The sequence below is a fragment of the Gavia stellata genome, unplaced genomic scaffold (genome assembly GCF_030936135.1).
Source record: "Gavia stellata isolate bGavSte3 unplaced genomic scaffold, bGavSte3.hap2 HAP2_SCAFFOLD_150, whole genome shotgun sequence".
NCBI lineage: Eukaryota > Metazoa > Chordata > Aves > Gaviiformes > Gaviidae > Gavia > Gavia stellata.
Window position 1 is genome coordinate 42,806 of NW_026777245.1, and position 24,404 is coordinate 67,209.

Below are 24,404 nucleotides of genomic sequence, written 5' to 3' on the forward strand. Positions count from 1 at the left end.
GGTGACAAATTATTCCGATGGTGCAAGCGCAGGAGCGTGAACAGTTACAGAATGAGTGAAACCAGAGCCCACCGCATCAGCTCTTCTGCAAAATGCTGCCTGACTCTGTGGCAGCTCAGCAGTCAGCACCCAATGCCCACGTTCCGCGACAAAGTGATACACGGACACCCAGAAACGCAGCGCTTATTCAAACACACCATTTATTGGCAACTTTGCACAGAGTAAAGCTCCCAGAGAGAATGGACTCTCTCGAAGAGTCGGGGGCGGTCGCTGTCCAGGTGGTAGCGGGAGTCTCTGTCACAAGCCTCCTTGCAACAGCCTCTTCAGCTGTATCGGCTCAGACTGCCCAGAGTGTGCTTTTGCTGTGGAGGAAAGGTCTGTTCAGCAGTTCCCACTGCCAACTGAGCAGTGTCTTCTCCATATGCGTTGTGCTCAGTTCTGCAGCACCAGCCTCCCGGGGAGTGTCTAGGACGGGTAGACTCTCCACCCGGACTCCAGTGAACACACGGAGGCACATCAGCAGTGCCTCTTGCTTGGTCCTTGCACAGCTGGAGCTGCCAGCAAGAATGTCTGAGCCCCTGTGAAATGCCTTCCCGGCCGCAGCCAGTGCGAGGGGAAAGCAGGGCGAAACTCGTCTTTGTCGCCACCATCGTCATCACCGTCTGCTGCGCTGGGGACACCATTGAGAGGAGAACGCTGCTGCTCTTGGCAGAGGGCTGCTGCGCACGGGGTTTTCCCTTTTCTTCCTGTGTCCCGCCTACTCCCCTCTTTTCCCTGGGGTATGAGGTGGTCGTGTGCCATCAGCTGTGAGCCCCGCAAACACAGCTCTGCATGAAGACCTCTTTCATTGTCCATAGAACAGCAGCCTCGTGAGCGGATCTTGCAGCTCGTCGAACTCACGCAGTGCCTCAGCGTGGGCAGCAGGATCCTGTGCCAGGTGCTGGAAGAGGTTGAGTGGCTCAGCCGTTTGGAAGGCTGGGGCAAGGTGATCTCCTCGGGCATGGTCTCATTGCCAAAGAAGAAGTGATCAAGGTTTTTCTGCTCCAGGCAGCAGCGCAGGTACCGCATGATATCCTGCAGCCGCGGCAGGAAATCCCTCCTGCGCCAGCCTGACAGGGGTATGGAGGTCAGGAGGTGCATCACAACTGTCTTCAAAGTATAGGTGGAAAAGCCTGTGCCCACCAGGATGCGGGCGCAGATCTGCAGGCGTTTGAGGTGGCAGCTGTCATGCGGGGCCTGCCTGGCGATATGCCTGAAGAACTTCACCTCTGCCACAGCGTAGCTCTCTGGCCCTGCCGTGCTGCTGGTAACAACTGCCTCTGCCTACTCGATGCTCAGGAAGATGTCCGACTTGCCTTGCTGCACCCCAAAAATCATCTCAATCAGGAGGGATCTCTTGAAGGCATTTGTGATTTGGAGCTGGCAGGAGCGGCTGCGGGGCAGCACCGTTAGCCTGCATTTAGATGACAGAGGCAAAACTTCCCAGGTTGTTGTCAGCAGCTCTTGGAACCAGCAGGCAGTTTTCTCTATATCTAGGTAGGACCCGGTGCAGAGGGTGCGTAGGAGGCTGGGACCCTGTTTTTTTCTCAGCTCCTCCTCGTTGTGGTGGAGGAAGCACAGCATGTCCCCCACCAGTCGCTCCCTCATGCAGGTACAAACCAGCTCCACGCGGAGGAATGAGTTCTTTGCTGGTAGCTCCCCTGCAGTGCTCAGCTTCAGGTGGAAGGCGTGCCCAGTGGGGGCCTTCAGGGGTACCATGAAGCGGTAGACAGCATCATGCTTACGAGGAGTCCAGACATTGATGGCTCTGCTCACACTGATGGCTGGCTGCAGGTATGGTATGAAATCATCCCTGGAAAATATCTGACATGCAGAGAGAAGATTGTCCACCAGGTCCTTAACGAGTTTGGAACTGTAGGTCAGGTCCTGCACGTGCTCCTGGAAGCGATTTTTCAAAAATCTTCCCACTTCTAATGAAACAGCGGGGTTTTCTTCTTCCTCCTTCTTATCCTCCGTGCTTCTGGAGCTGCTCTCCTTGCTGCTGTTGGCTGGCTGACAGCTCCCTTTCCTGAGCCACCAGCAGAGCCCAAAGAGCAGGACCAGGACTCCAGCAACGGCCCAGAACTGCCACTGCTGCAAGGCAGCAAAGAGCAGGGCTCCCCAGGCAAAGCCGCTCTGCTCCTGGCTCCTCTGCTCCAGCTCCTGCAGCAGCCGAGTCATCTCCTGGCTCAGCTGCTCCGCACGCTGCTGCATGCACTCGCGCGTGGCCTCATCCAGCTCATCCCTGACCATCTGCGGGTACTGGATGATGCTTTGCACAATGAGTGCTAGGAGATTTGCAGCAGCCATGGCCTGCAGGAGGAGGGAGAGAAGGGGTTCAGTGGGGCTGGGAGGGAGGGAGCTGCTGGTGGTGGGGGGGCAGGGATGAGAGCCGCAGGGATCTGGGGACATGTAGGAGAGGTGGCGAGGCATCGTGGGAGGCAGGAAGGCCTGCTGTCAGCCCCGGCGGCGGCAGCAGCACAGTGCCCTGCCCAAGGCGCTCCCACGAGTGTCTGGGCCCTCGAGGCAGGGTGAGAACCCACCCCCCTGGGGCTCCGCGTTCCTGCCCACGCCCTCCTCCAGCTCAGCCTCCCCCCGCGTGCGCACTCACTGCTGGCCCAGGCCGGACTGGGGCAGCGCTGCCTGCTGGCGCCCCTTATAACCACCCCCATTGTGACTCGTGCCCTGTGCTGTCACAGGCGCCAGAGCGCATCACAGGCACGCCCGCCAGCCAGCCCCAGCCTTTGGCCCTACCCCGGCTCAGCGACTCACAGCTGCCCTGGGCTACTGGTTAACGCTGGACTAGAGTTAATTTTCTTCACAGGAGCTTGTGTCGTGCTTTATTTTGGATTTATTATCATCTGCCTGCCAACAGCAACCTCATAATCATAGAATACCCTGAGTTGGAAGGGAGCCACGAGGATCATTGAGTCCAACCGCTGACTCCATGCTGGGCAACCTTAAGGTTAAATCGTATATCAAAGAGCCTTGTCCAATTGCTTCTTGAATACCAGCAGGCTTCGGGCCGTGGCCGTTTCCTGGGGAGATCTTGTTCCACTGCCTGATACCCTCTCAGTGAAGCACTTTTTCCTAATATCCAAGCTGAAGTGCCCTTGACGCAGCTTTAAGCCATTCCTTTGCATCCTATGACTGGACCCCAGAGAGAAGAGATCAGCCCCTCCCTCTCCGCTCCCCGTCCTGAGGAAGTTGTAGGCAGCAATGAGGTCACCCCTCAGTCTCCTCTCCTCTAAGCTGAACAAACCCAGTGTCCTCAGCTGCGCCTCATAAGGACATGCCCGCTCGTCCTTTCACCATCTTTGTTGCCCTCCTTCAGGCACATTCTAACCCTTTTATAAGCTTCTTACACCATGGTGCCCAAAACTACGCACAGTACTCGAGGTGAGGCCGCACCAGTACTGGGTGTAGTGGCTCAATCCTTTCTTTTGACTGGCTAGCTCTGCTGTGCCTAATGTGCCCCAGGAGATGGCTGCGTCAAGGGGAGTGCATTCTCCACCCCTTATTCCATACCATTTACGTCATGCTCATGTCTCATGCTATCCAAAACAGTCTCTCTAACCACCACCCCCCTTCCCATCCTTTGATACAATACACAGATACCATTCCCTTAGTCTGTGGATCACCCCTGTGAAATGTCTGTAAAATGTCCATAAATGTCCACAAAACGTCCATTGAGTTAATTTAGTCCATGACTTTGGGCTCCATCTGTTATGGTGGTCACTCAGGACAGGAGAGATGTTGTATGGCATGGGGTTATTGGGCACTAAAGCCAGCTCAGGTGGGGTCACTGCTGCACTTGCACTGCTTCTTGTAAGGCTTGTCCTCCCTTGGTTCATGCAGTTCTTGCTGTAGTTATTCCTATAACATGCAACTCCAATCATGGGCTACAACAATTTAAAGGTATTTCCATTACAATCTCTACCCGTCTTCCCTTTGGACCAGACCACAGGGTTTAACATTGCAATGAAGTCCTCCCCTTGCCCCTGCTCCGGCTTGGACTTATCCACAGATTGCAGTCCCTTAGGGTTGTACCTGCTCCAAGTGGAGCCTTATCTGTGCACCACAGTCTCTTCAGGGGTATACCTGCTGCGGCATAGAGCTATCCACAGCCACAGTCACACTGAGGTGCACCTGTTCCAGCATGGCCTTATCCATGGGTCACAATACCTTCTGAGATATACCTGCTCCAGCATGGCCTTACCCACAGCCACAGTCCCTTCAGAAGTAAACCTGCTCCACCATTACCTTTCCCATGGCTGCAGTCTCTCCAGGGGTGTACCTGCTCTGTTGTGGGCTTATCCATGCCCACACGCTTTGAGGTGCTCCAGCATGACCTCATGCACAGCCACTGATGCTTCCAGGTGTACCTGCTGCAGCATGGACTTATCCTCGGCCACAGATGCTTCGAGGTGTACCTTCTCCTGCGTGGGCTTATCCTTGGGCCACAATCCCTTCAGTGGTACACCTGCTGCAGCACAGACATAACCCCGGCCACAGACGCGTCGAGATGTACCTGCTCTGATGTGGATTTATTCACAGCCACAGACGCTTCGGGGTGTCCTGCTCCCATGTGGACTCATCCAGTCCCTTTGACTCGAGTTCACACTGGAGTTCCAGCCTGTCCAGTACAGCAGCACAGAAAGAGCAGCGATGCCCTGGCCATCTGCCAGCCCAGGCGCATGGCCATTGCTGTTATCAAAATGTTCCTAGGCACAGCAGAGCAAGATGATAAGCAGTATGGCAGTACAGCAAGCAGCGAAAGCAAAAAGCAGCCACTAATGAGCGCTAGACTCTAATATACAGTAAGGCAAGCAAACCCCATGGCAAGCACAGGAGCCTGCCGATTAATAGCTAAACAGCAATAACAGCTATAAATTCGATCTAGCACATTCTAATCAAACCTGTCGTTATCTTGAACCCTTCGAGCGCCACACTGGGTGCCAAAAAGGACTGTCGTGGTTTAAGCCCAGCTGGCAACTAAAGACCACACAGCCACTCACTCACTCCCCCCAGGTGGGATGGGGGTGAGAATTGGAAGAGTAAAAGTGAGAAAACTCATGGGTTGAGATAAAGACAGTTTAATAGGTAAAGCAAAAGCTGCACAGGCAAGCAAAGCAAAACAAGGAATTCATTCACTACTTCCCATCGGCAGGCAGGTGTTCAACCATCTCCAGGAAAGCACGGCTCCATCACGCGTAACGGTTACTTGGGAAGACAAAGACCATCACTCCGAATGTCCCCCCCTTCCTTCTTCTTCTCCCAGCTTTATATGCTGAGCATGACATCATATGGTATGGAATGTCCCTTTGGTCAGTTGGGGTCAGCTGTCCCAGCTGTGTCCCCTCCCAACTTTCTGTGCACCCCCAGCCCACTCACTGGCGGGGCGGTGTGAGAAGCAGAAAAGGCCTCGACTCTGTGTAAGCACTGCTCAGCAGTAACTAAAACATCCCTGCTTTATCAACACTGTTTCCAGCAAAAATCCAAAACACAGCCCCATACGAGCTACTATGAAGAAAATTAGCTCTACCCTAGCCAAAACCAGCACAAATAGTTTCATGCCGCGACTGAAGCCAGCCATTGGGGTGGGCAGCGCCTTAGAAGGTTGGAGTCTCCGTGAGGATGATGCTGTCTCCAGCCTGCTCGTGCACCTGCAGCCCCGCTGTGGGCATGCCTTCCACCTGAAGCTGGGCACCACGGATGATATGCCGGTGAGGGAGTCCAGCTTCCACGTGGAGCCAGAGTGCACCTGCACGAGAGAGCAGCTGGTGGAGGACATGCTGTGCTTCCTCCACCACCTCAAGGAACAGCTGGGGAAAAATCAGGAGCCCAGCGTCCTAGGCACCCTCTGCACCGGCAATGATTCTGTAACTGAATCAGTGATTCTATAACTGTCCGTGCTCCTGCGCTGGCACCATCGGAATAATTTGTCACCCTCCACAGCTGTGCGCATTGCCTGTGTACCGCAGGGAGCCTGAAGTGGCTTCCTTGGGGGCCATACGCAAACCAAGTGCTGGGAGCCCGACAGCATTGCCCTTGGGCGACCCCAGTGAGGTGGGTATCATACTGTTGGAGTGGGGAGCCCTTTGCACAGCGGACAAGTGCCATGACTGTGGAGCTGGGCTGTGGATGCTCTGGCTCCTGTACAAGTGTGAGGCTCGTTCACCTTACCTTGTCATGACTCGCAAGCTCAGGTTCCCACCACCTTAACGAGGGAGACTTAACACGTGCAGCAAGGTTTAAGAAAGCTTTTCAGATGTCTCCCGTTCAAAGCCTGCACTTGCGCAGTCTATGCCACATTTAGGAGAAGCAGTGGCCTGACGGCAACTGTGTGGCAGAAGAGGTGCACTCGTATCTGCATTCGGGACACCTCCAGTGGAAATCCAACGATGGTATATGGGCGAAGATTTACAAGATCTTTGATAATTATCACATCAAAAGAACTGTCTGACTGTCCATGTCCGAGTGCTAGAGAAGGCCAGACTTCTCCCAGTCTTCAAGTTAGACATTGCCGAACATGGCCAGTTCTTCCATGATACGCAAAGCTACCAGAACCTTCCTCACCTAATGATGTATCTTTGGAAAATGAAGTTAAAATTAAGGTGAGATGCTATCTGCATCTTTCACATCAGTGGTTTTCATTCTGTGGCCTAATCTTTCTCCCCAAAATTTTGTTTCATTGGAAAATGGCCATAATAACGCTGTATTTACCATGCATCTTTGGTGTTTCAAAGAGCTATAGCACATTATGGTTTTGGTATATGAATGCAAGAAGAGAAACATGTTATTTAAGATCCCCTTGTGAATTTTTTCATTTGAATACAGCCATGGTATTCTTTTTTAGTGCTTTGCATCCCTCCAGCTTCAAAGAGCAAGCTTTGAGCTACAGTTAATGATCTTTTGCTGATCTCTCCTCTTGAACCTGTTGCTAGTTTCTTGGGGCTTGTTTCCCTCTTGTGTACCTTTGAGCTTTTGAACCAATGTAAATGCTTACCTAGCAGGTTCATCTCGCCAAGTTCTTTTGATCAAGGACAAGGCTGAGAATCCGGGGAACAAAGAAGAATGACAAGCACTGATTGACTCCATGAAGACAATGCAATCTGCTCAGCCCTCTGCATCCCAACAGATTGTTACCACAAAGTCAGGCTTGCCAATGACCCAGGCCATCACATTAACTGGTTCCCGTTCCAAGAGGGTCCGGGTTTTCCAGGCTCTTTGGCAATTTCCTGTCACTTCCTCAGACTTGCTTACCCTTCTGCAGTCTCTTCTCAGAGAGAAGAGTATCCTAGATTTAATTTTCTCTCTTTTGTATTCGGTAAAAATCCTGATACACTGACAACTCTGGTCACAGCAGCATTATTAAAAACTTTTCTTGACTAGTCTGTTTTCTGACTCCCAGAGGATAACTGGCACAGATAGCCAGATGCTGCAGGATGTCTGTCCCAGCTGTGTTCAGGCACAACTGAACACCCACAGTACAGCCCCTGGGTCCCAGCAGTGCCCCAGCCAGCAGCTGTTTCTTGCCCAAGAGCATGCTGCAGGACCCGCCTGGCAGCACTGGCAGCTTGCTGCCAGTTGTCATCTTTCCCTGAGTCCCTTGGCTGTCATGCTGCAGAGACACGATTCCTCTCAAGAAGGGAATTACTACAGTCCAGGGCTAGCTCCTGGGAGTCCCAAGATGCCAAGGAAGGAGGACTGTCAGGAGCAGGCTGCCTAAGAAGGAAGGTTGTTGTCTGGTTTTCTGTGCCACTGTGAAGACCTTTAAATGCCGAGAGTCTGTAGGCACAAGGGATGCTCACGTTGCAAGCTTACAAGCATGAGAAAAGCTCGCAAAGAAAGAAGTGCTTCAGGCAGTACATAGATTCATCCATGCCTGACACTATTCACTGTGTAATAGCCAGGTCGCAGTTGCATGTGAGCCTGCGGGCTATGACAGTGGCCCTGAGCAAGCATGCCAAGAGGTGTGCCTAGGTGCAGAGGTGGTTAAGGACAGCACAATGTCTAGAGAGGATCCCATAGGTTATACTGTCCCTGTCTGTGTGCAGAGGCTGCTCTGGGGGCAGTTGGTTTCAAGTCGGGGGTGCCCTGGCTTGGCAACAGGCTGATGCCGCAGCTCTGTCGACAGGTAGCAGGATCACAGCCATACGCTGCACCACACCACAGCTGTCTGGCACCACATGTCTCCGAGTAGGAAGGCTGAGGGAGATCTAATTGCTGTGTTCCACCACCCAGAGCCTGTCTTTTCTGAGAGGTGCACAGTGAAAGAACATAAGGAAATGGTCACACATTGCACCGAGGGAAGTATGCCATGAGAGCAGATAAGCCCTGGAAGAGATAGCCAGAACGGGTGGAGAATCTCCTTCTTTGGCATCTTTAAAAGTTCAGCTGGACAAGACCCTGAGCGACATGTCCTAACTTTGGTGTTGGCCCTGCTTTGAGTAGGGGGCTAGACTAAAGACCTCCAGAGGTCTCTCCCAACACAAATTCTCTATGTTACTCCGATTGTGACAGTGAGGATCAAATGGCCTTGGTGACCTTGTTGTGTGGGTGAAAGACCTTATAATGCAGGTGTTTCCATTGCTCTGGAGGCCTTCAGGTAGAGCTACCAGTAATGAAAGCATTGTCCAAAGATTGTTGGAGGGGGCACTGTTGATGCTGGGGGGAGTCTTTTCTTTGATAATGACAACAGCGTAGATGAGCTTGTACAAAACTGCATTAGTTGAATCCCTAATGTATATGATGAACAAAGAAAGAGCCAGCACATGTCCCCTGATGAGCTGTTAGTGATGGCAGATATATCACTGAGCAAAAGGAGTTGCTGTTTACAGTTGCCAACACTGTGACCAGGAATCACCCAGCACTTGGGCAGTTTTCCATGCTGGGCTGCCTGGCACAGCAGCCCTTACCTCCTGCATACTAGAGCTCTTATCTAAGTGTCAGCCAGCTAGCAAAGGCAAGTGATCAGCTTTAGCATTTTCTTCAGTCATGGAAATCAGCCCATTTCCTTGACAGCTGATAGTTATCTGCAGGAATTTGGCTTTGCAGATCTTAAATAACAAATCAGGAAGTCTGAAGATCTCTGTTGAAGAAAGCTTTGGCATAAGTCTTTAATAGCCTGGCATAAGATCACAGCGTAAAAACCAAAATGACCCATGTTAGAAGACTGAATGTTCTGACCACAGTTATGAGTAACAGGTATTTATAGGAGAACTGTAAGAAAGTGTAGAAGTGAGGGTCATCTAATGGTTTTAGCCCTAAGCACAACAGGAAGTACAACCACAATCACATGGTAAGGCATTTCCATGGCAACTGATAACATTTTCCATTAAGCTGGAATTAATTTCAGGCTATAATCTGCCTAAGGACACAGAACACATAAGGATGCAGTAAGATAGCTAACGCCGTATTTAAAAAAGGAAATGGCTGGACTGTGGGTGTGATGGGAGTGGGAAGGAGCAAGAGCAGGACTCAGCGTAAGAAAACCCTGTCCCAGCGTGTCATGTCACGGGCAGGAAATGCTCCCTGCCCTCCATTACCACCGGATCTCACTATGTGGGTTTCCCTGCAATGGACTGGGCAAATAATGCAGTTGGGAGAAGTCTGCATTGCTTCTCTTTCCCTGGTCCCATAACTGCATCATGGGTCTCTCCTAGCTTTGGAACAAAAAGTATCAATTAAGTGCCTTACCAGACACGCTGCCTCCATGGTTGCCAGGGCCCTGACCAGCCCCCCAGGGCTTCTCTCCACCCTGTCCATGGCCCAGGACCCCCCTCCAGCCTAAACCAGGGCTGTCAGTCCTGTCCCAGTGACACTGCAGGTTGTCAGTTTCCCCCAGCCTTGCCTGGCCTAGCCATGGGCCCCAACGAGCCAGGCCCACCATTGGGCCAACATCCCAGTCTGTCCTCGGCCTGGCCCCGTCCCCACAGACCTGTCCGGCCATCCCTGGACTTGACTCTGAGCTGCAGATCATCCTGCCTCACCAACATGATCCTGCTTGATGATCTGCAGGCATGATTGATCCTGCTGAGGGTCTCCAGGCCTGCTCTGTTCCCTGGATGGGAGTGGTGGGACAGGCCTTGGTGTTAGCACACTCAGCTCCTGACCCTCGGGCCCTGAGGAAGCTGCCGGCCCTCCCTGCACCCTGGCACAAGTGTCCACAGTGCTGTGATACCTAGGTTCTGCTGCAAGTCCTTGCTAGGAAACGACACCCCAACCCACTCACAGCCTCCTGCACCCTAATAGGTCCTGTTGTTGCTGTAACTGCAAGCACAGATTCAGTGGCAGTGGGGCAGTCCCAAGGGGAGGCTGAACTGGGCCAGCGGAAGTCCTCCTGTCAATTTATGAGTTGTGGAGAAGCGTTACTGCTTGATAGCTGGATCTGTTGGTTTCCCACAACTGAAAACTACAGTGATGAGGCATTACATCCTCTTCTTCAGCTCCTTGAGGAACGAGGGGCATTGAATAGGTCTGTTAGACCATCTGGCCCAAGGTCTTGGGGAATGTGAGAGAAGAACTGCCCTCACCAGTGATTTATTTTGATTAACTAGCATCTAGGAGGGTTGTATTAACTTGCATCTAGGTGGGGGATAATGGCTGCTAGTTCATCAGATAGACTGTCCCCATTTGCCTTCCCAGCTATCTAGACAGGTTATCACCCTGATTATGAAGCAGATGTGAGTTGCCAGCATCAGCCCTTGGATGAGGATGTTGTACCTACAGCAGCTCCCAGCACTTAGGAAATGCTTAGTTTCATGACTGGGGTGAGTGACATCAGGCTAACCCAGTGTGCAGATCCCTGGGGTGGGACGGAGTCAGTGATGGCGCTTTGGCTCAGCCCAGATCCCTCTTCTCTCAGTGACTCTCACTCAGTAGCTACAACAATTGGCACACCTCCAGCAGCCTCCACCAAGAGCGTGTTTTGCAGCTTTTAATCTAGGCAAAATAAGGAGAGGAACACAGTCACAGCTAACGGAAATTATTCTTACCTTTATGAGGAATGGCTTCAAGTGGAGCACTCCACTGAGTGAATATGGATTCCCCCTTTGATTTTTCCCCAAAGCAACTTATTTGTGAAGATCCCAGTAGTGAAAAGATACTGTGCTTTCTTTCCCTCTTTCCTTCTGCAAGTGTCAACCCAAGTATGAAAAAGATGCTGTCTGATGGGACACTCCTCTCATGTCAGAACAATCTGTAGTGATTACTAAAGATTCGCAGGCAGATATGAAGAAACAGACTGAGAAAAGATGTGTATTCCCTGTTGCAGAGCTAGAGGAAAACAAAGGTCACCAATCTTCTGAATGCTTCCTTGCAGTCAAGGGCTTCTGGAGATGCATGCACAAATAGCAAACCTGCTATCTTGGAGATGGGGCTAGAGGGAAACCCAGCTTAGTATATATACACTTCAGAGGAGACAGCATGAGAAAGATGAGGTTTCCTAGCACCTTACCCACCCTGCTGCAACTGAAGTCAGTATCAAAGTTCTCACCGTCTTCCATGAGTTTCATTGTTTTCCATCCATTTTCCCTGAGATGTATTGAGGAAAGAATCCACCTGTATTATTTTCATGTCTGCTGTGCAGACAAGGAAATGCTGCATTTGTACATGTAAAGGGATTTCTCTTGTCTGAGAGACAGAAAAGGGTGAAGCCATAGGTGTCATTATTTGTATAGATTGACACGCGGAAACGAACTTCGTAACTCACACACAGTTATAAAGCAGGCATGTTTATTGTGGCGCCGGGTGCAAGGGGATTTCTCCACAAAGCTTGCACACAGGGTTAAAATCATGACAGGTATTTAAAACAGTTAACAAAGTTAGTTACGCCTACTGGTGCTACCCCTTAATTAACTATTGGTTAATACTTTTCTTACTTCATCTTAAAGTTACAGTTCTCTTTTAATTCACCACGCATGCTCAGAGAGTAGGGGGCTCAATTGGGTTGAGGCTTCTCTAGCTAGGAGGTGTGTTTTTTAGTATTAAAATGAGATTATAATGAGACAAGTTAACTCTAGGGCACTATTTTGGCAGTCTTTTCTATTTTCCTACGATTCGTCCTTGCGCTAATCATTATTGCTAGTTAGCAGAGAGTCAGTGGAGACAGTCTTTATCTCTAATATGTCTAAGTACCGGGTGCAGTTGTTACAAAGTATCTTCTCTACACTTTTCTTTCTTACTTTTAGCCCTTGTTTCTCAAGATGCCCTGTAACATTCCCCCCTTTTCTTTCCCTTAAGCAAATTCTTTTGCTCTTAAAAGTGGTTTGTTATGTTTCATCATTACTTTTAGTGTCCATACTTGCCCAATAATTTCCTTTAGTTTACACCAAAGGATAAGATTCACTATTGTTAATGTTGTGGTGGCTATTAGTAACCCCAATATCGGGTGGGTCATTATGTTTAAGATTTTGGTAGCTGACGGGGAATAACCCCTAAACACATCCCACCAATTGTGCTCTCCGTCTGCCTTCACTCGTTCCACTACTTGGTGTATTTCCTCTGTATCATGATGGACAGTAATTAAAGTCTTTCTTCCACTTCCTTGAACTTGTTTTAACAATCTTTTTAAATTTTCATGTTGTAATAGTTTTTTTATTAGAGTGAGATTCATTCCAATAGGGGTGGGCTGTATATCCTGAATCTACGTATAATTAAATTGTAGCAATTGATAAGTAGTAACAGGAGCTGTGTAGTTAAAATCACATCCTGTAAGACTAACAAAGTTGTCCACCATTTGATCATCTGCTTGTACAAGATCACATTGAGATCTCAGACAAACACATCCCATACCCCTGTAAATTATGATGGTTCTTAGGGTCTCGTTGGGATGCACCTCAAAGTGACAAACATTTTGTTCAGTGTCAAGACAAATATCTTGCCCTTTGATGGTGTTTCCTTCACAAATAAATCCTTGCTGGTCTCGTACGATACAGGCCTCGACATTAATAGTTTGCCACTTATTCCTGTTTTTCATAGCCCATACCCTATGTCCTAGGGGATAAAGCACAGTTCCATGGTAATTTAATCCTAGTGCAACAATCGGGTATATGTTATACACTAAAGCTTTATATATTGTTAGTACAAAAGCTGTAGCTGTGTTGTTAGTAGGGTCAAAGGTAAAATTAACCAAATGCCACCACAATTGGAATCTCCTTTCAAATTTCGTTGCGTTATTCCAAATCACCTTTCGGATTTCTTTTGGTAGGATTCCGTCTTCTCCTTCCCTAATGATTGCAGCTGCTATTGTCTGTAACCATAATTGAGCTTGGATACAACTGAGTGCTGTAGAAACATTAGTCTGAGCCATGTCTAATGCATTTATAATCAATTCATTGTCCTTTCATTAAGCTTTTCCCACTGTGGTAACATATTTGCTGTAAGCCATTGGCTGGTTCCTAAAGTTAGGAGGGAAGATCTTAAAGGGTTCTGTATTTTGTTTAGATCACTGGTCAGCGTTGGGAGTTTGTTCCTTATTATCTCAGTATCTATACTATTTAAAACTCCCAGTCCTGTTCCTACTGCACCAATCACATGTCTCCTTTTTCTCTTTCGGGAAGGAAGGGTCCTCTTATGTAACCATGACGTCCACCCTATGTGTAAGGGTCTTATAAATGATGAACAGGCTGGTTGAACGGTGGAAATATCGTTCTGTATTAATAATTCCACTCGCTTAAGAGACCATATTGGATTAGACATTACCTGTTGCTGACCGACATATTTAATTACGTATGCTCCTGTCGGATACACATATGGTCCTATTTGCTCAGGCTCTGTGGGACTTGATTTAGTAGCCTGAGTCGAGGAAGTGTAGGCAGGGGGAGTAGTGGTTTCCTCTGGTGTCTGCAACCGAAATCTAAAAGTTAGAGCTTGGGCCCCCTTTTGAGTTGCCCCCAGACATATTATGGTCACCGTTTGAATTGTATTGAAGGGATACCGACAAATGTCCTTTCTTTTACATATTGTGCTACCTGTTCTATTGGCAGAGTCCCAGACAGAATCATTTTTGACAGGAATTTGGGTCTGGAGAGGAAGCGGGTTACTTACATTAAGGAGTTTACAACCTATCTGGACCTCCTTTCCTTTCTCAATCATCCAGGTATAGACCAATTCTATTCTTTCCCATTCAGTTGGTCGCAGTGTCATGTTATTATTACATATTGCCACAGTTGCCAAATTCAACCCGTTCCCGAGCTTCCCATATACCCAAAATAAGCGTTTGTCCAAGGCCACTCCCAACAGTGGCTACAGTTCAGTAGAGTCATAAGAATCCATATCACCGCTTTCGAATGCGAAGCTTCAATGGTCCCATAGGTGTCAATTCCCATCATGGCTTAGGGGCTTTCTTCACTCTGGTGTGATGTACCCACGAGATCTGCTCTTTAATCTTGATCGCTGTAGGGGTTGTCAGCAGCACCTGGAAGGGGCCTTCCCATTTCGGTTTCAGAGGTGAATCTGTAAAGGACTTCACATACACATAATCACCAGGCTTAATATTATGCACCGGCCCATCAAGACCTCGGGCTCTGGTTCCTAAGACAAGTTTCTCTATCTCCCGAAGTTGTTTTTGCAGGTTTACAATATAATCAGATAACATTTCATCTCCAATCTGAGTTGATATTCCCGCCTGTACAATATAGGGCCTCCCGTACAGTATTTCAAAAGGGCTCAACTCCTCTTTAGTTCTGGGCTTAGTTCTAATTCTCAGGAGTGCCAGAGATTGTGGCAATCCGGCCTTCTCCTGCCCAATTTTACAATCTGTAACTTAATTAAGTGGTTCATCTTTTCCACTTGACCACTTGCTTGTGGCCTATATGAGGTATGTAACTGCCAATCTATTCCCAAGAGTCTACTAACTTGCTGAACAATTTTTGCAATGAAATGTGATTCTCTGTCCGAGGAGATTGTTGCAGGAATTCCAAATCTCGGTATTATTTCTTGTAATAGTGCTTTAGTTACTTCTCTAGCCTTATTAGTTCGGCAAGGGAATGCTTCTGGCCAGCCTGAAAAGGTGTCTGATAGAACCAGCAGATATCGAAACCCCCCTTTTCTTGGAAGTTCTGAGAAATCAATTTGCCACTGCTGCCCTGGATAGTTTCCTTTCCCTATCTGTCCAAGTTGGACTTTAGGGCTTACCTTAGGATTATTTTTCAAACATATTTCACACTGCTGTGTCACTCGTTTAACAGTGGTGTAGAGGTTCCGGGCAACTATACGCTGACTCAGATGTTTATACAAGGCCTCAGCTCCCCAGTGGGATTTCCTGTGTTCTGCTATAACTATGGCCCACAATAACGCAAATGGGATTATTATTTTGCCCTGCGGAGTCTTTGCCCACTTACCTTTCTCTACTTCTCCCCCTACATCTTCAACTAATTCCTGATCTTCTTTGGAATACCTGGGTTCACAATCAATTTGTATTTTACCGTCTGGGACCAAAGACTGCACCTCTCATTCACCTTTCTCAGCTGCTCTTTTGGCTTCTCGGTCTGCCATAGCATTGCCCAATTCTTGAGCGGTATGTCCTTTCTGATGAGCCTTGCGATGCATGATAGTCACTTTTTCAGGTTGCGGTACTGCTTCCAGGAGCCTAAGAATTTCTTCAGCATGTTTTATATGTTTCCCTTGGGTGGATAGGAGTCCCCTTTCTTTCAATATGGCTCCATGGGCATGGACTACCCCAAAAGCGTATTTGGAGTCTGTCCAGATATTAATCTTTTTGTCTTTGGCTAGCTCCAACGTTCGGGTTAAAGCGATTATTTCTGCTTTTTGTGCCGTAGTATTTGGGGCAAGGGCTGCGGATTCTATTACCTGATTCACGGTGGTTATTGCATACCCTGCTCTGTGGACGCCTTGTCGAACAAAGCTACTTCCATCTGTGTACCAGGAATCCTCAGCGTCTTCCAGTGGCTCCTCCTTTAGATCTGGTCGGCTGGAATAGACCGCTTCAATCCTTTCCAGGCAGTCACGTGATACCGGTTCTCCCGTGGTTCCACTGAGGAAAGTTGCTGGATTGACAATATTAGTAACAATTATTTCCACATCATCCTGTTCCACCAGAACAGCTTGATATTTAAGGAATCTCTGTGGTGAGAGCCAATGCCCCCCTTTTACCGCTAATACTGTGGATACAGTATGAGATGTCAGCACTGTAATCTTTTGGCCCAATGTAAATTTACGTGCTTCTTGAAAATTTAGCACCAATGCTGCTACCGCCCTTAAGCAGCTAGGCCAACCTTTACTTACTTCATCAAGTTGTTTGGAGAAATACGCCACTGCTCTTCTATATGGTCCCAAGTTTTGGGCTAGGATTCCCAGAGCTATTCCCTGTTTCTCATGGGAGAGCAACCAGAACGTCTTAGTAATATCTGGTAACCCCAAGGCAGGGGCTTCCATTAATTTCCTTTTCAGTTGCTGAAATGCTCTTTCTGCTTCCCCATTCCAGGTGAGGTCTTTTGGATTAGATTTTAACAGTTTATAGAGTGGTCTTACCAAGAGTCCGTAGTTATAGATCCATAGACAACACCATCCCGTCATCCCTAAAAACGTACGGAGTTCTTTAGCCATCTGTGGTCGAGGAGTTTGGCAGATGGCCTCCTTTCTTGCTGTTCCTAGGGTCCTTTGGCCAGCAGTTATCTCGTACCCGAGGTAAGTTACCTGCTGCTGAGCTATTTGGGCTTTCTGTGGAGAGACTCGATAGCCATTAAGTCCAAGGAAATTCAGCAGACTAACTGTCCATAGTATACATAGTTCTTTTGTTTTAGTGGCTATCAATAGATCATCTACATATTGTAACATTATTCCATCTCCATGTGGTTGCTCCCCCTGTTCCAAGTCTTTAGCTAGTTGGTTCCCAAAAAGAGTGGGGCTATTTTTAAACCCCTGTGGTAACACAGTCCACGTTAGTTGTGTCTTTCTCCCAGAGTCCGGGTTTTCCCCCTCAAATGCAAACAGCAACTGGCTCTCTGGAGTCAAAGGTAGGCAAAAGAAGGCGTCTTTTAGGTCCAATACGGTAAACCAGGCCAATTCAAGTGTCAACTTAGTTAATAATGTATATGGGTTTGCCACGACAGGATGCAAATCCTCAACAATTTTATTAATAGCTCTGAGGTCCTGTACCATTCGATAATTACCATCTGGCTTTTTGATAGGTAGAATGGGAGTGTTATATTCCGATTCATACTCTGTTAGTATCCCATATTTGATAAATCGGTTGATTATTGGTCGGATTCCTTCCCTATCTTCAGTTCTGAGGGGATATTGCTTAATTCTTACAGGCCGCGCCCCCAGTTTGAGCCTGATCATTATTGGGGAGGCATTTTTGCTTTCCCTGGTATTTCTGAGGCCCATACTCCTGGATATACTTGGTTCTGGATTTCGTCAGGTATTTCTGAGCTAACAGGAGTATCTATGAGGGCCAGACTCAGAAGTTCAATTAGCTGGTCATCCCCCACTCGAAGCTCTATTTTTCCTTTTTCAAATTTTATTTCCGCTTTTAGTTGTTCCAGTAAGTCTCGCCCCCAATTGAGGTTTTGGTGAGTTGGGCATATATAAGAATTTGTGTATCCCAAATTGTTTTCTCAATCTAAATTTAAGAGGCTTTGAAAAGTACGCCTTTTCACTTTGGCCAGTAGCTCCTTTACCGTTACAAAATCATCATCCGTAGGTTTTAAAGCTTGGTTAATAGGTTTCATCTTGAGAAAATAAAATCAAGGACAGGGTCTGCCCTTTCTCTGTGATTCTAAGCAGCTGTGCTGCTGCCTCCGAGAAGCACCTTTGAGGCAGGAGAGGCCCCCTTGGGCACACACCACGCAGCACCGAGCTCAGGCCTCGTCACAGTGGTTTTACTGGGCTCCAGCTCCGTTTCCTAGCTGGGGGAGGCCACGGGACCATTTCCCTGCTTCCACCCCATCTGGGAAAGGTGGTACCGGCTCCCCCTCAAAAACAACATCAGTTGCAACAAGATATTGTAATTCAAGGTTCCGTTAAAGGGCCATTTCTCCTCATCATTTTTATTAAAGTCTTTCTGCTCACACTCCCTCCTGGCAGCTCTCCTATCTCCTTCCAGTGAGCTAAAATACAGCCTAGAAGGCTCCTTTTCAATATTTTGCCACTTTGTTTACCTCCCATAATGAACACCCTGCCCACAGGGGCTTATTCCTCAGCCTAAGAATACAACTGGATTGAATTGACAACAATAATACCTTGTCCAAGGCAAAAGATGCAAGGGTGTACTCGCCCCACAGCGAATGCACCTAAATTCAAGACAATTGTCAAAAAGGAAATAATGTACTTATGACACTCCAAACACTTAGCACAAACAAACAAGCAACACCAATGGCAAATCAGACAGTGCTCCACGCCAAATAAATCCGTCACTATTCTGTTCTACATTCCCCCCCCCCCCACATTCCAGCGACATTCTTACTGATTCCTTATACCTTTTATATTTTCACAAAGCACCTGCTTCCTTGACACTCACTACGCCAAAAATCATCTCGTCCCCAAACCGTACTCAAACGTTCTGTTTACAACCAAAACATTCAACAACATCATGAAAAATCCTGATATCTGTGTATAGGACAATAAGGGTTAACAATCAGTTCGGTTAACACAGTCTGTCATACGCTTCGTCCGTCTCCGGCCGCTCTCCTCGCGGAGAACATGGAACCGCGGATCAGGACCCCGCACTCGCCCCGCAGTCCGACTGCGTCTCACTCACTCAAACACTCACCCAACTTAAAACAACTAACAACAACATTAATTGTATATAATGAAGCACTTTTCACAAAATACACAGTACCGGGCACAAAACTTCTTAAGTATATAGATTGTAGTGACTATCATAAAATGCCAGTTATAGCCACAATAATATAAATTTCAATTCCCATGGGTTATAATAGTTGGTACAAACGATAGCAACTCTGCGTACTTCCCTTAATCAGGGATTCCCGCGTTCCTGTAGCTATCCCATACTCCCGCAATTTCAGCGAAGAGCACCCCCCGCGCGTACTTCCCTATCCAGGGATTCCCGCGCCCTCACTACTGGATTCCAATCCCTCCTGGGGCGAGCACCAATACTCTTTACCTCACGTAGGACATCTCCTCACGACTTACAGGTTCCCCTTCCTTAACATACCTGGTCCGCTGATGGTCCTTGTCTGTCCCTGCAGTGATCGGGCGAGCGAGGGAGGTCCTCCGAGAAATCTCGGGGCGCGCCAAGGATGTCCCCCTCTCAGCCGGTCCCGCAGCCGGGCAGAGAGGGTCCCATCTGGGGTGCCAAAATTGACACGCGGAAACGAACTTCGTAACTCACACACAGTTATAAAGCAGGCATGTTTATTGCGGCGCCGGGTGCAAGGGGATTTCTCCACAAAGCTTGCACACCGGGTTAAAATCATGACAGGTATTTAAAACAGTTAACAAAGTTAGTTACGCCTACTGGTGCTACCCCTTAATTAACTATTGGTTAATACTTTTCTTACTTCATCTTAAAGTTACAGTTCTCTATTAATTCACCACGCATGCTCGGAGAGTAGGGGGCTAAATTGGGTTGGGGCTTCTCTAGCTAGGAGGTGTGTTTTTTAGTATTAAAATGAGATTATAATGAGACAAGTTAACTCTAGGGCACTATTTTGGCAGTCTTTTCTATTTTTCTACCATTCGTCCTTGTGCTAATCATTATTGCTAGTTAGCAGAGAGTCAGTGACGGCAATCTTTATCAGCAGAGAGTCAGTGAAGACAGTCTTTATCTCTAATATGACTAAGTACCGGGTGCAGTTGTTGCAAAGTATCTTCTCTACATTTTTCTTTCTTACTTTTAACCCTTATTTCTCAAGATGCCCTGTAGCAGGAGTCTGATCCACGCTCAATCCCTTCCAGTCTCACTCGCAAGGTCCCATCTGGGTCGCCAAAACTGTTACAAATCTGTAATATAAAAAGTCATCTACACAATGTACGTAGGTGAGCAGGTGCTTCTTTATTGCAGCGCTGGACACACAGGGGATCACTCCACCTAGTACCGCGTGCTTAGTTTCTCGGCTGCAAAAGTTATATACAATCAAAGTATACATATTCATCATATGTCCAAGAAACAGTTAACACATTCATACAATTTCCGAGAACTCATTAATCTATGTAAATGCTCGTGACCCATGTGCCTCCAGGTACACAGCTGGTCGGCTAAGATCCTCTGGTGGTCGTCCATAGTCTTCCTCATGGCATTCGCTAGTTGAACCCAATCTTTGCGCATGCTCAGCTTACTTGCAAAATTCCATTCTTGGAATCTTCCTAAGTTTTCCTCCGTTTACTGACCAGGCCTACAATTTATCATTCTCTTGACTAGCAAATCCTACCTATTCACAATGCTACATTGTTCAGCAGTTAGTTGATGGTTAAATCACAGATAAGTCATACCTAGTTATCATTACACAAAATACATAATTTAATTTTTCATTAATCGCTCTCTTGATTATACCATTCTATCAATATCCTTACTTGAAATAATCAATGTTTATTTCTATTAATACCTATTGTTTGGCATTCTTGATATTCAAATCAAGATGGGAAACGTAAGGAAATTTCCAAGCAGCATCACTGGTTCCTATCAGGTCACATTGTTACAGGACTCAAACAAAACTTCTCTATTGGATTCTTCATTGTTCCATCCTGTTACGATTAGTTCCTTACTATGGAACAGTGACTACCTGGTGAGGTTCCTACCAGTATAGTTTCAAACTTAACAATCCTAACTTATACATTTCTACATTATTATTTTATTTATTAATCAAACTTAACTTTTCTGTATGATCAAACGGTGATTATTTGAAAATTAGAGTATTTGCAAGATCGTAGTCTTCACCGACTGCAGCGCTGGGGAGACCATTGAGAGGAGGATGGTGCCGCTCTCGGCAGAGGGCTGCTGTGCAGGGATTTCCCTTTCCTTTCTGTGTCCCACGTTCTCCCCTCTTTTTCCCTGGGGTATGGGGTCAGGTGAATGCCATCAGCTCCCAACAAACCTGGCTTCTCAAAGGTAGAGCCATGATCAGAGAAGCCAAAACCTTGAGTACCAGCTACGCAGCCAGGCATTCAGTGCTCAGTTTGTCTGCTCCTTCCCGAACCCCTTCCTCCTCCTGGTGAGATAGAGGAGAACACCACCTGTGCTCCTGATCCTTTTGGCCTTGCTCCGAGGGACACGCAGCCTCTTTTGCCGCTTCTAAGTTGCCTCGTCACAGTATTGTTTGACCCTACTTTGCGTAGCAGGACTGGATGATATCTTGTACCATTCAGCAGGCTTGGCAGCCTCTCAGTGGCGTCAGGAATGTGAGCTGCTGGTGGGCAGCAAACTTCTCTAGACAAATTGTCTGGATGGCAAACAGGCGCTTCAGTGCCCCTCAGTAAGGAATCTCCAGTTGCTAATAGCTTACGCGCTTTCCTGGTGGCACTGGTTCTAATGCGGGCGGGTGGGTGGCTCACCTTTGCCTGCTTGACTTTTCCGGGATCCTGTCCCTTACTCACGTGCTCTGAATTCTCCAATCCCAGACTATCATGCCTGCTTCCTAGCCCCTGGAACACCTCTGTGAAACCCTCCCCGTATCTGGCATCATTGATAAGTAACTGTAGCAAGACCAACTCAGGGTCGTTTAGATCAAGAAGGAAGCAGGGGGATGGTGACGCCGCAGATTTATAGCTGCTTTGCAAAATAGTAGTACGCGTGTGTTAAGTAGCGATTGGTCAAATCCTGTTGTACCTGGTCGCCCAGTGTCGCGTTAAAAAGAATGCAGTTTGGAAATTTGTCTGTCAGAGTCCCAGGACTTTCACTGACCCATTTATCAGAGCCCCAACAAAAGGACTTGCACTGAGCAGATGCACAAAAATCGAAATTAGTTATTTTATTGAAAGCGACAGAAACAGATTCGAGATTGCCGTTGATAAATTCACTAACTACAATAGTGCTACTAATTAAGGTTAATATTGCTAGCAAACTTGATAGTAATACAAGAACCCGGGGATGACTTTCACCCAGAGGGTGAGAGGCGCAGCGCTTACCCAGAGAGGCGTCCCTGCCTGGGGTGGAGGAAGAGAACACAGCCCGTCGACTGGTCCGTCAGGTATCGAGGTTCTTCTCTCCCACCTTAACAATCATTTTCTCTGTCTTTTATCCCCAAAACTATGAGGTTCCCCCCCCATATGTGACGTGTAGCATGATTTGGGTGGAGAGACGAGTGCTATAGTCATATATGTTTAGCATGACCTCTATAATCTTCATTAGCATATGCAGGGGTGTGAGTTGTAATATGCATTTCACAGGTAATGAGGCAAAGGTCAGTTATCGGACACGAAGCCTTTTCAAAGAACAAAGGACCTCTCACATTCCTGTTATCTTACTGTCTTTGCTGACCATAAGCAGGGCTGTCCTGCCTCCACAGGGCCCCCTCCTTATCTGCACCCTGTGTTAGCCGGGTGAGTCTCCACTTCCCCGGGTCGCACAAGAGATAGCAAGGGCAGTCTTAACAGATCTTTGTGCACAGGAATCCCACCTCATTATCCAAATTCCACACCCAGGAAAGGTATAAGAACCTCGTGTAAAACCTCGTTCGGGGTGCCCCAATTTGAATAGGACACCTCATGCGCACGAATAAAGAATTGCTCTTGTAATTCTGTCCTTTGCATCCTGGGTTCTCCCTGGGTCGGCACGGGCCCCTACAAAGTGATACACAGACACCCAGAAACGCAGCGCTTATTCAAACACACCATTTATTGGCAACTTTGCACAGAGTAAAGCTCCCAGAGGGAATGGACTCTCTCAAAAAGGCAGGGGTGGTCGCTGTCCAGGTGGTAGCGGGAGTCTCTGTCACAAGCCTCCTTGCAACAGCCTCTTCAGCTGCATCGGCTCAGACTCCCCAGAGTGTGCTTTTGCTCTGGAGGAAAGGTCTGTTCAGCAGTTCCCACTGCCAACTGAGCAGTGTCTTCTCCATATGCTGCATGCTCGGTTCTGCGGCACCAGCCTCCCGGGGAGCGTCTAGGATGGGTAGACTCTCCACCCGGCCCCCAGTGAGCACACCGAGGCACATCAGCAGTGCCTCTTGCTTGGTCCTTGCACAGCCGGAGCTGCCAGCAAGAATGTCTGAGCCCCTGTGAAATGCCATCCCGGCCGCAGCCAGTGCGAGGGGAAAGCAGGGCGAAACTCGTCTTTGTCGCCACCATCGTCATCACCATCTGCTGCGCTGGGGACACCATTGAGAGGAGAACGCTGCTGCTCTTGGCAGAGGGCTGCTGCGCACGGGGTTTTCCCTTTCCTTCCTGTGTCCAGCCTTCTCCCCTCTTTTTCCCTGGGGTACGAGGTGGTTGTGTGCCATCAGCTGTGAGCCGCGCAAACACAGCTCTGCATGAAGACCTCTTTCATTGTCCATAGAACAGCAGCCTCGTGAGCCTATCTTGCAGCTCATCGAACTCACGCAGTGCCTCAGCATGGGCAGCAGGATCCTGTGCCAGGTGCTGGAAGAGGTTGAGTGGCTCGGCCGTTTGGAAGGCTGGGGGCAAGGTGATCTCCTCGGGCACGGTCTCATTGCCAAAGAAGAAGTGATCAAGGCGTTTCTCCTCCAGGCAGCAGCGCAGGTACTGCATGATATCCTGCAGCCGTGGCAGGAAATCTCCCCCCTGGTGCCCAGCTCCAGGTGGAAGGCATGCCTACGGGGGGGCCGAAGGGGCACAAGCAGGCAGTAGACAGCATCATCCTCATGGGGACTCCAACCTTCAAAGGCACTGCCCACCCCAATGGCTGGTTGCAGCACCGGGAAGAACGTATTTGACAAGAGCACTTGGAAGACACGGAGGAGGTCACGCACCAGCTCCTCCACCAGGTTCCTGTAGGCCAGCTTTTGCACTGGCCACTGGATGCGCTTTGCAAACACCCTGCTCACATCCCTCTCATCATCAGCATCTTCTCCTTCACTTTCTTCCACCTCCTGCTCCTCTTCCTCCTCCTGCTCTGTGTTGCTGCTGGAGCTTTCCTCTTCCCCGCTGCTGTCCACCTCACGGCTTCTTTTCGTGCGCTGCCAGCAGAGCGCAAAGAGCAGGACCAGGACTCCAGCAACGGCCCAGAATTGCCACTGCTGCAAGGCAGCAAAGAGCAGGGCTCCCCAGGCAAAGCCGCTCTGCTCCTGGCTACTCAGCTCCAGGCTCCTCAGCTCCTGGCTCCTTTGCTCCAGCTCCTGCAGCAGCCGAGTCATCTCCTGGCTCAGCTGCTCCGCACGCTGCTGCATGCGCTCGTGTGTGGCCTCATCCAGCTCATCACCGACCATCTGCGGGTACTGGAGGAGGCTTTGCACAATGAGTGCGAAGAATTCTGTGACAGCCAT

The 24,404-nt window shown here is 48.5% G+C and overlaps 1 protein-coding gene across 1 annotated transcript; it reads right to left on the minus strand.

Moving 5' to 3' along the window:
• Nucleotides 1-844: 844 nt before the first annotated feature.
• On the minus strand, nt 845-24,404 carry LOC132321852 (inositol 1,4,5-trisphosphate receptor-interacting protein-like 1). The gene is given in 4 exon segments (XM_059835263.1): nt 845-981; nt 984-1,736; nt 23,738-23,945; nt 24,345-24,404. Coding segments are annotated over 4 exon segments (1,158 nt in total).